Source organism: Phaethon aethereus (genome assembly GCF_964289735.1).
Source record: "Phaethon aethereus genome assembly, chromosome: 1".
Taxonomy (NCBI): Eukaryota; Metazoa; Chordata; class Aves; order Phaethontiformes; family Phaethontidae; genus Phaethon; species Phaethon aethereus.
Genome location: NC_138575.1, coordinates 9,428,402 through 9,443,092, shown reverse-complemented (window position 1 = coordinate 9,443,092; position 14,691 = coordinate 9,428,402). Strand labels below are relative to the sequence as shown.

At 39.5% G+C, this 14,691-nt stretch overlaps 1 protein-coding gene across 1 annotated transcript in view; it reads right to left on the bottom strand.

Moving 5' to 3' along the window:
• SEMA3D (semaphorin 3D) overlaps positions 1-14,691 on the bottom strand; it is a 146,154-nt gene that overhangs the window by 54,511 nt on the left and 76,952 nt on the right. Inside the window, exons 4-7 of the mRNA XM_082013885.1 lie at positions 11,147-11,209; positions 9,332-9,451; positions 5,048-5,141; positions 1,607-1,735 (exon numbers count right to left, since the gene is read on the bottom strand). Coding sequence (XP_081870011.1) covers positions 1,607-1,735; positions 5,048-5,141; positions 9,332-9,451; positions 11,147-11,209 — 406 coding nt within the window. The remainder of the gene's footprint in view (positions 1-1,606; positions 1,736-5,047; positions 5,142-9,331; positions 9,452-11,146; positions 11,210-14,691) is intronic.

Genomic DNA, 14,691 nt, shown 5'->3' with positions numbered 1-14,691 from the left:
CAGCCTCGAAACTAAAACACATAAACGGTTCTCAAACCTTTAGTTTATTCTGTGTTCCTGTACTGTTCCTTGCCCCAAACTGCTTATGAAGTAACATTAGTAGCATAAAGAAATGTTTGGAACTGGGTATTTAAGCTATAAGTTCTTTTCGGCTGGGAACTGAACCCTGTAATGCTCATCAAGGTGGATCCATACTAACGATAACACCAGATGCTCCTCAGGACCAAACTGCAGTAAATCTTTCTTTTTAGGCTATTATAGCATCCCTTAGGAAAGTGGCTACCCCAGCCATCTTTCCATGCTGAGCATCAGCAGGCTGCCCGTGATAAAATTGGATATTCGGTTAATGATTAGTTACAGTTAGAGAACTGCCTGCTGGAAGGAGCCATCCTGGTCCGCATCGCTTACAGCCCATTTCTGGTCTACATTGCGTAAAAGATGTGTAGAAATGAGAGACGGGAGATAGGAGAAGTGGGGCAGGAAAGACTTTGAGCACAGATGAAAGTGGGATAGGTCAGCAGAGTCAGAGGTGAGATTTTTCTATCTGTCTGAAGGATTGCTCCTATTTGGAAAGGCAAAGTGACTTTAGTGGCTTCTCCTTTCCTCCTCATCTCACAGCAGAAATCCTGAGGTTATGGAGTTCCAGCTAGACAGAAACGTAAGACAACAGCTTACAAGAGGGGAGACACAAGGTAGAAAAAAAAATAAAAAAAAAAAGAACATTTCCTCTTGTTGAGGTCTCAAAGAGTTAAGAGGCAAAATTATCCCTTTCAGAAGTTGTCTGCTGGGAAGACCACTTTACCCTGTGGTCAGCAGTCCCTGGCTTTACAATACACCCATAATAGTTACGCAGGCATCCTGAATCAGGGCCAGCGTTGCCACATCTTTAAAGACAGTTGACGGCTAAAAGGGGGATGCTTTAATTGAGCAGACTTAGCTTGTGAGCGAAGTTTTCCATGTTACTCTGTGTGTGGTTTGAGACTGGCTGGGTGTAAATGCAGCCGGTTTTTTAGCGGGTTTACTAGCTCAGAATGTTTTTTAACGGGCAAGAAAAAGCAGTGTTTTGCTTGGGAAGCTATTTTAGGGTGCCCTTAGTGGTTTTAAAATGATCCTCAGAGCAACAAAGGGTATTTTTCCCCTTCAAAAAAGGAAAAGAAAAAAAAAAAAAGAAAATACCTCCTACCTAAAAAGGTGGAATTTCTAGTCTGTCGTTTTAACATGTTGTAGGGAACAGCTTTTAACAAGTGATCGGAAAAAAGGGTTTGAAAAAAAATTATTCCAACTAGACTGGAAATAGAATCATTTAAACCATGATATTATTCCAATTACAGGACTATATACAGATGTATAGATCAAAGGCGGAAGGAACGATTAGGTCTTAAGCTCCTACTCTTTCCTTAATTAGCATTTTCACCTCTGTGACTTTTCTCAAGTGTATTTTTGTTCCACTGAGTTTTTTTTTAAAAAAGCCTACGTAATCCAAAGATACCGTGATACAATATCTGTATTTATAGTTACTGGACATATATTTATCTAAGAAAGAGGCTATTAACTTCAGAGAGGCAGGGACAATGCAAATGACAACAGCATATGTTTGGGATCTTACCAGTAAGCCAGTAATGTTCAGAAATGTCAGTTCTGATGTAATGGTGGTCGTGAGAAGGGCCCAGAGAACGTGTTAGAGCAGTGTCTTTGCCAAGGAAATCAGAAGCTGTTCCAGCATAAAGATACTCATCTGCAAATGAAACGGAAATAGGGTTTCTACAGCTGTGGCGTAAACAAAATTAAAACTATTTGTGTTTAGTTGGGTGAATACCACCTGTGTTTAATTGGCCTATGAACTAATTTAATGTTTTAAAATACTATTGGCTTTAATGGCTTTTGGGGTTCTGTGAAGTTACTTAATTTAAATAGAGGTAATATTTGTAATTATATGCCTGAGAAGTGAAGGACTCCAAGTCTAATTTTCAAGTCTTTTAGGCACTCAGAAAAATAAATTCCCCAGGTTTTAATGAGTACTGAGCTCTTAAGGGTATAAAGGTGTACTCGATCTGAGCATCCTGCCCTGTGAGCACTGGCCGTGGACATGGGGGCTGTGGCAAGGACATGACTATCCATCCGTTCAAGCTAGCTCTTGTGTCCCGGACTTGCAATGGCCCCAATGGTTTTGCTGCTCCTGGGCTTGAGCTAGTAAGCATGATGGATGCTTCACTATAGGAATTTTGCAGCTTGGCCCTTTCCTGGTGTAGGGATCTCCATCCAACACTTCATTCACGAAGAGGAATTTAGGCACTGTGGGAATTCTTCTCAACTACGTAACATGTTAATGGTAGGAATATGGCTACAGACCCACACTGTGATCATTTTAACATAGTGAGTGGTCCCACTCAAATAAATGAGACATCTTGCTTGAATAAGGCAGCCTGAATCTGCCTCAGAAGGAAACTCTATCTATAATACAGCACAGTGTTCTTGCTGCAATTGCAGTTACTATTTAGGCTTCTGCCAGCTTTGTGTACACTGCAAAACTTCACAACCTTAAGAAGTGCACAATATCTTTTTTTTTCCCTTCAGATCTCAGTACTTTTCTAAAGTACTTTTCTAAAAGGAGCAAAGAAACAGTATCACTGTGAAATATTTTTTACCGCATAATGCATTTTACAATTCTCTTTATTTTCTGCAAAATACTAAGATAGCTTTATTGGTTGGAGGAGTTTGGTTTTCTTTTAATGACTTGCAACAATAAACCCCTGGAGTCTGTAAAAAGAAAAAAGCTTTATGTTCATAACCAATAACCATATAAAAAGCTACATGATACATAAAAATCTCCTTCCAGGATTTCCTTCTCCAGGTTTTCTGATACTCTGGGTGGAAACATTTCACAAGATCTTTTAGAGAGAAGTCCTTTGTTGAGGGTGAATGCAGAATAAATACCATTCAACATAGATGTTTGTGTTTTCATTTGCAAAAGATGTAAAGGCACTTAAAAAAGTGAGATCAAGGGGAAAAAAAAAAAAACCAAAACCACAACCTGCCATCCACAAGCACTTTATTTGGCCAAAAAAGATCTATCAGCTTTCTTTTTACCTCATTATTATTGTTACTTATGTATTATTTCCATGGCAGTATTGGAAAGCACATCTTTCAGACAGCATGTCGCCTTTGTAAAGAAACGATAGCGCATTCTGAAAGGTATTTGTCACAATGAGGAATGGGCAGGGTAATTGGTGTTTGCTAACCGACAGGCACTCAGTGATCAATAAATCTGAAGGGCTAACAGCAATTCTCCATCTTTGCTTAGGCTCTGCTGACAGGGCTCTTTCTGCGCTTCTCTCGGCTTTTGGTATCTCTCATTCCAAGTTCCAGTTATGTCCAGAACAATTTTGGTGAGCAGTAATTTGTAACAGAAGGTGGATGAAAAGCAGGTGATTCTTCAGTCACAAAGAATAGTTTTCCAAATTTATCTGTGGAATTTACTTGGGGTGAAATGCTGTGTAGAATTCAAAGAGAGATTATGCGTTTCTACAAAGAATTAAAACTACTCAGTTGTGTTAAGCTACATACATGAGTGAAAATATAATTAAATATTATTTAGCTCAGTTATGTGTAACTGATTACAAAGCGCTTTCTGAAGGATATAAGTAATCCTTATAAACATTTTGCAGATAAATAAAACTAGGCAGAGAGAAGTGACATGCCAAAGGTTACTCCTCTCATCAGTGGCAGAGATGGGAACTCAGCTCCCCTGAGTCCCAGGGCAGTATCTTATCCATGAGCTATACTGCTCTCCTAGTACTTTTGGGAATAAAGTAATCATCGAAAGATAGGGCAAGAACACATTCTCTGGTCAGGCCTGTAACTCTTTATAATGGTCCTTGTACATTATTGTGAAGCGCTTGACACCAGGCACAGTCAGAAAAAGGGTACTAGAAATCCCCGACCATTAATTTTATCTAGCCTGAAAATGCTTATGTACCAAAGTTCATGTTTTAGTTAGCTAAGACACGGCAGCTTCTTCATTTCACAAGATTTAATAGAGCAGTCAAAGCACTAGAGTGCTACTGAAATTAGCCAACACTATAATAAATCATGGAGTTCTATTGCATTTAAAAAAAGAAAAAAAAAGTTAAAGTTTCTAGAATCCCGTTTTAAAAATAGACTTCATGGTCATTAAACAGTACTAGGGGTCCCTGAGAAGAATAAGTACTGGCTTTAATCTATTGTTTTTAATAAAGGAAGTCCTGCCCCATCTGTTGGGTCAGAATCACAAATCATCTATCTTATTATCCAAGAATAAAGACTGAACATTAGTCATATTCTTTTTATAACACAGAGTGACCGATACTTCAAAGCATTGTCACCACCGCTCTTTGGCTGTAAATGAAAACGTCATGGTGCTTCACCCTTATCTTGTATTCATATGCTTGATGGACAAGTTAAATGAAAATTGTCCAAAGCTATGAACCAAACCATGACAAAAGTAGCTCTTATAGCGATGTGAAATCTGGAGGTCAAGCTGACATTCCTCGGCAGCAAATGTCAGACCACACAGCGCTGCGATGCACGCAGCAGGCAGATTGTGCTATCTTGTTCCTAGGCTTCCAGCTTCAGAAGTGGCTACTCGAGCAAATAGAAACCTCAAAAATGTATTTATGGAAATAGCGGATGTCAGCAGACTTCAAAGGGCAGTACATATTGATAATTGCAGAAAGAGGCCCAGAAGCGCTTGAAACGTTGTCCGTCAGTGTGGTTTTTTGTTGTCTTCTTAAAGGAGACACGACTGGGTGAGGGTGAAGCCGCCTTCCTGCCCAGCCGGCAGAGGCTTCACAGCCGCCCAAACCTCCCTGTTTGCATTGCTGCGTGTCCAGCTCTCCGGTGTCTGCAGACTGAAGGCTGCCTCAGCGCCGAGGGCACCGGCCAGCACCGGACACACGACTAACGCCAGAGGAGCTCCAGCGACGGCATCTGCCGAGCCTCCGGCCGCGGGCTGCGCGCTACGAAGCCGTCGCGCTGCTGGGAGCAGCGCCTGGCTCTGGCGGTTTCTTACCTGCCATCACTGAAGCAAACGGCTGCTGAGGATCGAAAGGGCATTTCAACCTGCCAGACCCCAAGTTCTGAGTATCCAGCCGGAATACCGTTTCCTGAGAATAAACACATATTCATTATCCTGGTGTGGCTGCAGAGAAGAACTCACTCAGACGAACTGTTCTGCTAACACGTGAAGTGAAGGTGTACCGGGTCATGCAGCTGTCATCTCAGCATTGATGTTTACAGCCCGTGTCTCTGTTTTATATTTGGATTTTTTTCACTCATTGTTTTAACGTATCCTGTTGACTCTACAGCGAAACACAAATCTTAAAAAAATACAATTATTTTCAGAAAAAAAGGATTCATTGTTCATTTCTACTCAAATTAAAAGCTGGATTCTACTTAAAAGACACTGGTTTCATTTGGGCAAGTGCTGATAGAGTGTGTTGCAACAGGAGACCCAGAAGGGATTCTGGCTGACTCCTAGATTTCTCCAGGGACTGCTGAATAATGTTCGCAGCAGACACAGTTCAGCCCCTTTTAAATGAAAGCATCATATGTTCTCTCCTGTTATTTTTAACAAGGCTAATCATACAAGAAATACCAGAATAGATCCTTCCTTGCAGTTCCCAAAAACAGTGCAATTAATTCCTGGGTCACAGAACAAGGGCATAGAGACAGATAAAGAAATTGTTAAAAAATATTTCTGATGTTTTCAGTGCTCAATCATCAACTCATCTGTAAGCATTAATTTGAAGTTTTACTATAGTTTTGAATTGCCAAAATGGATGCTTTTACCTGTTCCTTTCATTAGTTTCTCAAAAGCACACTTAACCTGAAACCTGTAGTAAGTCCTTCTGAAGGCAAATTGATTGCTCAGAGGAGCAAAGAGAAGTCGTTCTAGATATAGAGTCTTGATTTTCAGAATTCTGCTGCTGTTAGAGAAGGGAGATTGCCTGCCGAAGTACTGTTAACATGCTCTCCTGCCTACAGAGATATTTAAAATCCCACTAGTGTTCAGGAATCAAATCATTGTGGGATTAATGTCTACTGTAGAGACATAACTTTTGAAGTTAGTTAAAAAAAACTAAAACACCTCTATGATTTAAACAATTACTTAAATAAAGGGTGAAGTAAATTTATTTATTTGTTTCCATACCTCCGCCTTGCAAGAGGAGTGAAGAGTACAAATGCGAGTTAAGTATGCCCAGCGATGGCCACATAGGAACTGACTTCACAACACATTAATTCAATTCATCCTTAATGTAAATCAGATTATGAATGACCAAACCTTTCTATTTCACTGAGGTGTCTCCTAAACTCTCTAGGCTCGGAAGACAAAAGCCCAGGATATTGAATAATTAAGCTCCTTAAGAGAAAACAAAAATCAATTCCAATCTATCACAAATCCAATCACAAATTCCATTTCCTCCAGCAATCCTGGCTGATAGAAACCAGAATCTAATTGTCAAACAACCACCCTTTTTATCGTCCCAAACTTGTGGGCTATCAGGTAAACCAAATTCTCAGGCTACTGAAGTGGGTCAGAGCACACCAAGGACAAAAGTAAATTAAAAATTAAGGGTTTGTTGTTTTTTTCCCTGACAATGCTACATTAGTGTCCCATTCTCCTTCCTTCTAAGAAATACAATCCTGATCTGCTCAGAGGACCCTTGCCATATCACATACAAAGAGGCTGTATCCAAGTCCAGCAGTACTCAAGGGACCGAAGGCTCTATAGATCAGACTTTATCCAGACAAACTAATGGACACTACCAGGCATTCACACAGAATTAACCTCCTGCTTTCACTTTGGACAAAGCTTTCAAAGAAAAGAGCATCCCTTGGAGACCTGTGGCTAGCAGCACCAACCGGGCCAAGCCTCTTCACGGGCCAAGAGAAGTTTTGGCAGTGACTTCAGCAATAGCAAGACTAGGACTTTAATCCCCTTTAATTGTGTGATCCCGGAGGGGATTTGTACTGCTTCAAAAGCAGTGTCTGCTGTGGTTTTGAGTCACCTGACCCACACTGTTTTCCTCTCTGTTTGCACATCACTGGCACTGGCCAGCAGACTGGGCAGATCCACCAGCAGCTTTCAAAGGTCAGCAGGGCACTGCCTGGTTTCACAGCCTCCACGAGGCTATCTCAGGCCCTGGGTTTCCCAAACATCCCACAGCTTCCTGTAGAGGTTGCTAATTACCAAACATACATTATCCATTCTTATAACCCAGGCAAAAAAAAAAAAAAAAAAGGCGGGGAAAAAAAGAAAAAACCCTAAAAGAAGAGATCTGCAATAGAAGTGCTTTGAGTTATCATGTAGGACTCCTGGCTTTAGTTACTACAATGAGGAGACATTTTCAGCTGCCTGTCAAATTCATGTCAATGGGTCTGTCCTCAGCACCCTCTTGCCATGTCGCATTTACCTGGAGAGGCAGTGCAAGGACAGTAGCTCTACAGTATTTGGGGTCCAAGAAAGAAAGGGGAAATATGCTTGATGCCATTCAAAGCTGTTAATTCAGTAGGAGGTTGTAGAAGAGATGCACCATCAGAAGAGGCGTGAGTAGCGCTGAACACCATCCAACCCACCACTGCAGCTGAGCAAGCAGGGGGAATGCAGGAGAGGCAGGACTGGGAGACAGTGAGGGGATTAGGAAATACAATGCCGGGATTCTTCTTTCATTTCCTCCCATAAGGTAATTGGTCACGTCTAATTGAGACAGACCCCTTGTCTAGACTGGCTGCCAGACTGAACAATCAGGCCAAATCCATAATTTCATAATGTCTGATGAAAACAACCTTCACAAATTAAATAGTTAAAGGTGCAATGATAGAGTGAATAAAGCATCTTGCTAATGACCCAGAGGTAAACCAGAGCCTTACTTACACTCTTGCTGAGAGCTGTTCTGTTCAATTCAGCTGTGTATTTGATCATTCAGGCTAAGGAATCAGCATGACACAAGGGATCTAAAATTTCAGTTGCTTCAACTGGAATATTTAAAGTAGCAGAGCAAAGAAGCCTTCAAAACTATTTTATTGCAAGCCCAATTATACAGCATGTACCAAACAATGCCAGGAGCATTAATGGCTTATTAGGGAACGAACAACACTGTGCAGATTTCAGGCAACATTTTCTGTTTTTTGTAACATAGGCAGCCCCTCTGGACTGGTCAACCAACCCACAGATTGTGTGGAATATAATCACAGAATCACTAAGGTTGGAAAGGACCCTCAAGATCATCAAGTCCAACCATTAATGATGGGTGTCAGCCTGGGCAAACATTAATAACTTTTTTTTTCTCTTTTTTTCTTTTTTTTTTCTTTTTTTTCTTTTTTTTTTCTGTGAGCATCTGCCCTTGATTCTGTATGTCAGAATAACTCCAATGTATACATTCATGTTATTGTATTTAATTATCATTAGACCTCATTTCTTATATTCTAGAATTTCACCAAGACCCAAGCAGAAAGCTATTTCTCTAGCAGCATAGGAAGCCTGCACCGCAGGCAAGCAGCCAGACAGGTCACATCTCAACAATGTCTGAGAACAGAGCCAGTGTTATAAATATAGCCAAGGTGTTATACATGTAGGAGTTAAAAAGAGACTTGTGTACTAAGTGGCTGCTTGACACAACACCAAAATGCTTCTGTTGTGGGGGTTAGGTCTCAAACATTTACCACTTAGGACAGAGATTTCTTTGTCACCAGCAAATGAAGACCAATCAGTTGCTATTCAGTTCGGGGATACGCCACTAGTGATGGAGGATACCCAACATCTACTTAGCGACAGAGCTGAAAACCATCTGCAAACTCCTAAGATGCCGTCCTTGCACTGGGGCTCGGAGACCATTAACAATCTTTGTTTTACTGTCAAGGAATAGGAAACCACCTTTGTGGACCAAGGGTATATATACATTAAAAAATAGAACTACAAGCGTCATCTTGAACTCTACGTGTGTGTATGTACCTAAGCAGAAAGTATGTGCGGAAATGACTTACTAGAAAGACAGACATCTGGGTTAAATGTTCTCTTCACTTAGTTAATCATATGAAAGTGTCATTCTGAAGAACTTTGTGTATTAAGCCTTACTGAGGAAAGTGCTTTCTTCAAAAGTGATATGCACATATCAAATGTGAGAACACAAGTTCCTGTCTGACCCGCAAAACCCACCACTTACCCTGTTATTTATGCAAGCTGCTGTCAGTTCATTTTTTACACACTCGCATAGTATTTTGCAGTCTATGATGAATGCTAAACAAGATGAGGGTTATTCCTTGACATGTCAGAGTAGTGAGGAAATTAATTTACCTCTTTGTGAGTTCCAAGTTCGATGTATCCACAGAGAGGATGAAATGCTCCTGTGCCACAGACATAAACATGGGTTCGGTTGTAGGGCTGAAGAACCCTGATAAAATTGGCACATTCTGTCTATTGGGAAAAGAAAGAGAAAGGTTAATTTTCATGTTTATTCCTCTTTCACATTATACATTGTACTAGGTTATAGCCATAGTATTGGCGTATTTAAAGTCAACTACTGTAGCAGAGACTGTTTACTAAATAGTTCAAGGTTGTGATGGCTACAATTTTGCAGTGGCTATCTACTAGGCAGTCCATCAGTCAGACTTGCAAGCCCGCCATAGTGCTTACAGCCGCGAGAAGCTGTGTGGTTACAGCACAGTTCGGAGGATATCTGCTCAGCCTGTGTTGTAGCAAACAACCCCTGACAACAACTGGGCAGAGGTCAGAGAGCCACCGGGTTAGTCTGGCTACCAAACCTCCTGCCTTTTCTCTCAATTCAGGGTTCTGCGCAAGCTTTAACACCTAAGATTACATGATAGAAAACATTGTGGTGGACTGAAGGGCTTCAACATATTCCCAAGGGTATGTTTTGTGTATGAGTGAATTCTCTCGCACCAACCACATCCTACTGGTCACTTTTTTTGGGGCATTTTTGAGTCCTGTGGGATGCTCGGGTCAGTTCTGGCTCTAGCTAGGCTTGGTCCTTGCTGGTACCTAGTGCAGGCGGCCGCGGCGTGCTGCGGGGTGCTGCGGGGGGTGGTAGGGCAGGCTTGCTGCAGCCTTCCTCAGAATTAAAGAAATACAAATCCCTGTAACAAGGTACTTTGGAGGCAATACACAAGAGCTGTGCATATGTTCAAGGTACCACCCTACACCTAAGTGAGAGGGAAGCTGCAAAGACAACGTAGAAAGCAAAAAGGGAATATGTCCAAAACAAATATTCCCCTCTCTGGTCCCTTTCCCTTTGTCTTAGCGAAGAAATAGATCAGAACAAATCCTGCGTATAGACCAGTATCAGAATTTTCCCAGTGCTCAGCAGAGGTGCTGTTTAGTTTTTGTCTGCTGTAAAGATAAGGGTAGCAACACGTTAGGATAAAAAGTTGAAATTCCTCAGGCACAGAGCTGAGAGAGTGTTTTGAGTTGGAATCCACCTTGGTAACAGACAAGCTGGATAGGAACCACAGGATTTGTGGAGAGAAAAAGAAGAAATTTTATTATACAGCCAGGAAATGTTTACATTACTAGTGGGTTCTAGACACATGATGTAATCTGTGCTATGCAAAAGAGATAGGAAAGTTTTATTGTATATATGAATGTACCTTAAGTACACTTCCTAAAGAGACTGCCTAAAGATTTGTGGTTCCAGGGAAAAGCTGATGAGTCTGAGATATTGTTTTAACCTTAACTGCAGCTGTCTGCAAATTAATTTGTACTCTGCTCTGCTACTCTGTTTCGTTAATGAATTATAATTAATTTACATTCAGGATATGACCAAGAAAAAAGCAGCAGTTTGATGGGAAAGAAATGATTTCCGGGGAGTACATTTCAGAGGAAAGTCCATCCATCTCTCAACTGCATTTATTACATACAAGGATGGTGAAGAATGATTGCTGCTTGCAATATTGAATATTTTTTTCTTGAAGCATTAACATTTAATGAAAGAAATAGAAGTGTAATTTTTTTAAAATGAAGAAAAAACACTTAATTTGTTAGTTCAAGAAAAAAGTGTAACAACAGCTTACTAACCTATTTTGTGCATTTAGAAACAAATACACAGATATAAAATATTCTCAGCAATAATAAGAAAAAAAATACCATACTTACATGGGCATCTTTCCCAGCTAATTTGCATAATTCTACCTTTTCTTTTGCTGCAGGCCAGTAAATCTGTAACATAGTTAAAATAAGACAAAGATTATAAATGTTATAAATTGTCCTGTGACTGCAGTTCAAACTACTTCCTTGAATGAACAGTTAAAAAAGATGTCTGTATGTTGAAGGAATTAGCATGTAAATTGAAATGAACATGACTTAGAACACAGGGTTCCATTAGAAAAAGTGAAGAGGCTTGAAATCAAAACCCGTTCTTTGTTCATGTCTTCATTGGTTATATGTACTTTTAAAAAGTATTTAGTTGATGTGGCTGCCTTTTCACCATTATGAAGTGTATGTTTTTCTCAAAGATATGATGAGCCAAATCATCTTGAAACTAAACTGACTGCAAAGCAAGGCAAATTACACTTGTGATTAATTTGGTCCAGTGAACTTGGCAAAGCCATTATAAAAAAAGACTTAGCTGTTACTGCCAATTTTCAAATGAAAAGAAGTTTTGTTGAAAAAACTAAAGCTTAAGGGAAATTTGTAGAACAAAAAGTACATTTGACAGAAATCAATAGCACATGGTTTAAAAATGTCATTCATCAACACTAACTGAGCTTACTAAGAAAATGATATAGAAGTTTAGAGGAGAATCATGTACCTTAAATAATTGGCATCATTTATTATTACTGTTTCTCTTTCTTCTTTCATCTGCACTACAGAATTCTGTAAACTAGGTTTTGGTGTAGATGGAGCCAGATGACAAATTACTATCAGTTACTGCAACCCCAATTACGTTAGCGAAGAAATATCAACGAACAACAGCTCAGGTTCTGGCTCATTGATTTCAATTAAACAGTCAAAACTGGATATTACTGAGTATATGTTTGACTCTATTAAATTCAAAATAGAAGCTAAATATAGATCTTCCAGAATCACCATACTAAACATGGATCTTTTTTCCGTCTTATTTTGACAAGACAAAGCTATAGCCATTTCTCATGACTGGTAACAACAACAACAACAAATCCCACTAATTTTTGAGCAAATATTGGTTAGGAAATTGCCTCAAGTCCCAGGAACCAGTATGGAGATTACTAGTCATCACAGATGCTTTAGAGTGGTGTTAAGTCTCAAATCACAATTTTATAAAATCTTAAATAGAGAACTACATAGGAATAAAGAATAACCATAATATACATTAGAAAAAAATCATCATCAAGGAGGGATGCACAGCTCAACATGCAAGAGGAGTTAACTGCTGTAATATTCCCTTTCTCACCCAGCTGTTGGCACCTTGTAGGATGTGGCTTGCCACGTACATAGGCTCAGTCCCACACTGGTAATGAAAGTGAGAGAGTGCCCTGTGCCAAACACCTTTATCACTGTCCAAAATCTACACTCAGTGTTCCTCTCTATCTGGAAACAGTCTTTTTATTTCACTTCTTCCTCTTCTCTTGCCAGTGAAAATGGATGTATTGGCTTTTTGCAAGGAAATTAATTTCCTCTCAAGTGAATATAGAGTTACCTTTGTGATCAGAAGCTCTTAGTAAAGATAGTGCATTATAAGTTGCTTAAACCTTAACCCTTTACAGCAATATTTACTTAAAGTCAGAGTTAAGGCAGTGTAACAACACCTCAGCCCCAGAGCAGAAATTTACGCTCCCAGAGCATTTTCTCAAAATGGTGTTGTGACAGCGTTCAGGTACAAAACCACAATCTGAAATCAGCCACGACAGCGTGTCTGGATTACACAGCATACGATGCCAGAAAGTGCAGAGGAAAGTACTGGGAACATTGCAAAGCCATCAGGAAGAGCTGAAGTGAGCTCAACTGTTCTCTGCTTGGGCAGAGCGGGATGGGTCTTCCTTGTAGCACTGGTCTGGAGCGAGTGCCACTGGGTTAAGGAGAAAGAAAGCCTGAGGCGTAAGAGCTACTGCTGAAGAAAAGCTGATGAAAAGTGACAGCTGGAGGATCATGGATCTCCAAATACATTTGGCCACGTAGTCATGAGCTGAGATCTGATCTTCAGTTCTCTTGTACATAAACTTTATGCCGAATTCTGCCCAAGACCCCTGTATCAGTAACAAACTAGAAGTCTTTGAGGGTTTTTGGAGATTTTTGGCCAGTTTAGGCATCCAGTTAGGTAGACAAGATCTCCCTCTGTAGGCTTTTGAAAATGCCCAGCTCTCCTTGCCAACTACGCAGAAGAACTGGACCCCTGCTTGGGGAGGCCCAGTTACATTTGAAGACATCTGCTTGAAGGCATCACACATGGTCATGGACCCTCAATTCTTGTACACACTCCTTCATGGGAAATAGTGTTTGTTGTACACGCTGGAGCAGTCAGGCTGAGATACACACACCCCCTTTTCTATGATAATTGACTGCCGTTAATTATCATAGAAAAATCAATTGTTTTACTTTCTGGCTACTCAACAGCCTCAGTATTTAGCATTCCACAAGGCCACATTAGACAATGAAAAGTGAAGCTAAGTGATCCAACTTTAAAATCAATTTGCAATTATATATGGGAGAGTTAAAGTGATATTTATTTGCTTTCGATATGAAAAATGAGAGGTTCCCAGAAACTGTCAGTTCTAAATTGTAATAGGTCAAAAAAATTGCATAATAAATAATGAGCCAATGTGCTGAGCAAGAAAGCATAAACTTATTTTTTTATTAGGTGACATGCTGTGTAAACAGTACCACAGGTCTGGTTCTCTCGAACACTGACTCACAAGTAACTTTACACATGTAGAATAGTCTCACTGAATTTTCACATGCGTAAGCTTATTTACATGCATCTGTGTTGCCTTTTTTGAAGGGGTGAAATTAAGTCTAAGTATTACATTTTATTGAGATGAGTTGCTTCATTTCACAATATGCAAAAAGTAAGACTAGATGCTCCAGTTTTTTTCTTTTATATTCAAAATCTTTGAGCTTGTAGATGGTTTGATGTTTTGAAATTAGTCATTTTGTTTCATAATTTTTTTCAGTTCACATCTTGAATTCACAATGGTAAAATCTTACTTAACAAAGTCTTTTCCCTAAATTTCTCAAAAAGTTAAACCTCAAAGAAAGAAAAAAAAAAACCCCAAACAAGTAAGCAATACATAATAATGGTGACAACAACACTGACGTGTAAAATTATAATCTTTTCATGTTACAAACAGCACAAGTTATAAATACAATGTATTTCATCATTGCATCTGTATCTGAGATGTCTGAAGAAATCTTAGAATAGCTAGGTGGGGTTACTGAATTTAAGAGAAGAATGTAACTTGTTGAAATACATGAACTATATACTTAAAGAGGATTATTTTCTTCTCTTACTTTTCAGTTTATTTTCCTTGTAAATTATCTGTATCAAAATTTCAAAGGTCAGCTACTGTCATGATTTCCTGATTTTATCTTATATAGCCCAATAAAAAAAACCACCTTACCATTACTTTTAAATCATTCTACAAATATTTTCTTAAATTTAGCAACAGGAAAGAAATTAAAATCTCCTAATAAATGCAAGTTAATACATTCTGTGCTAGCAGAAT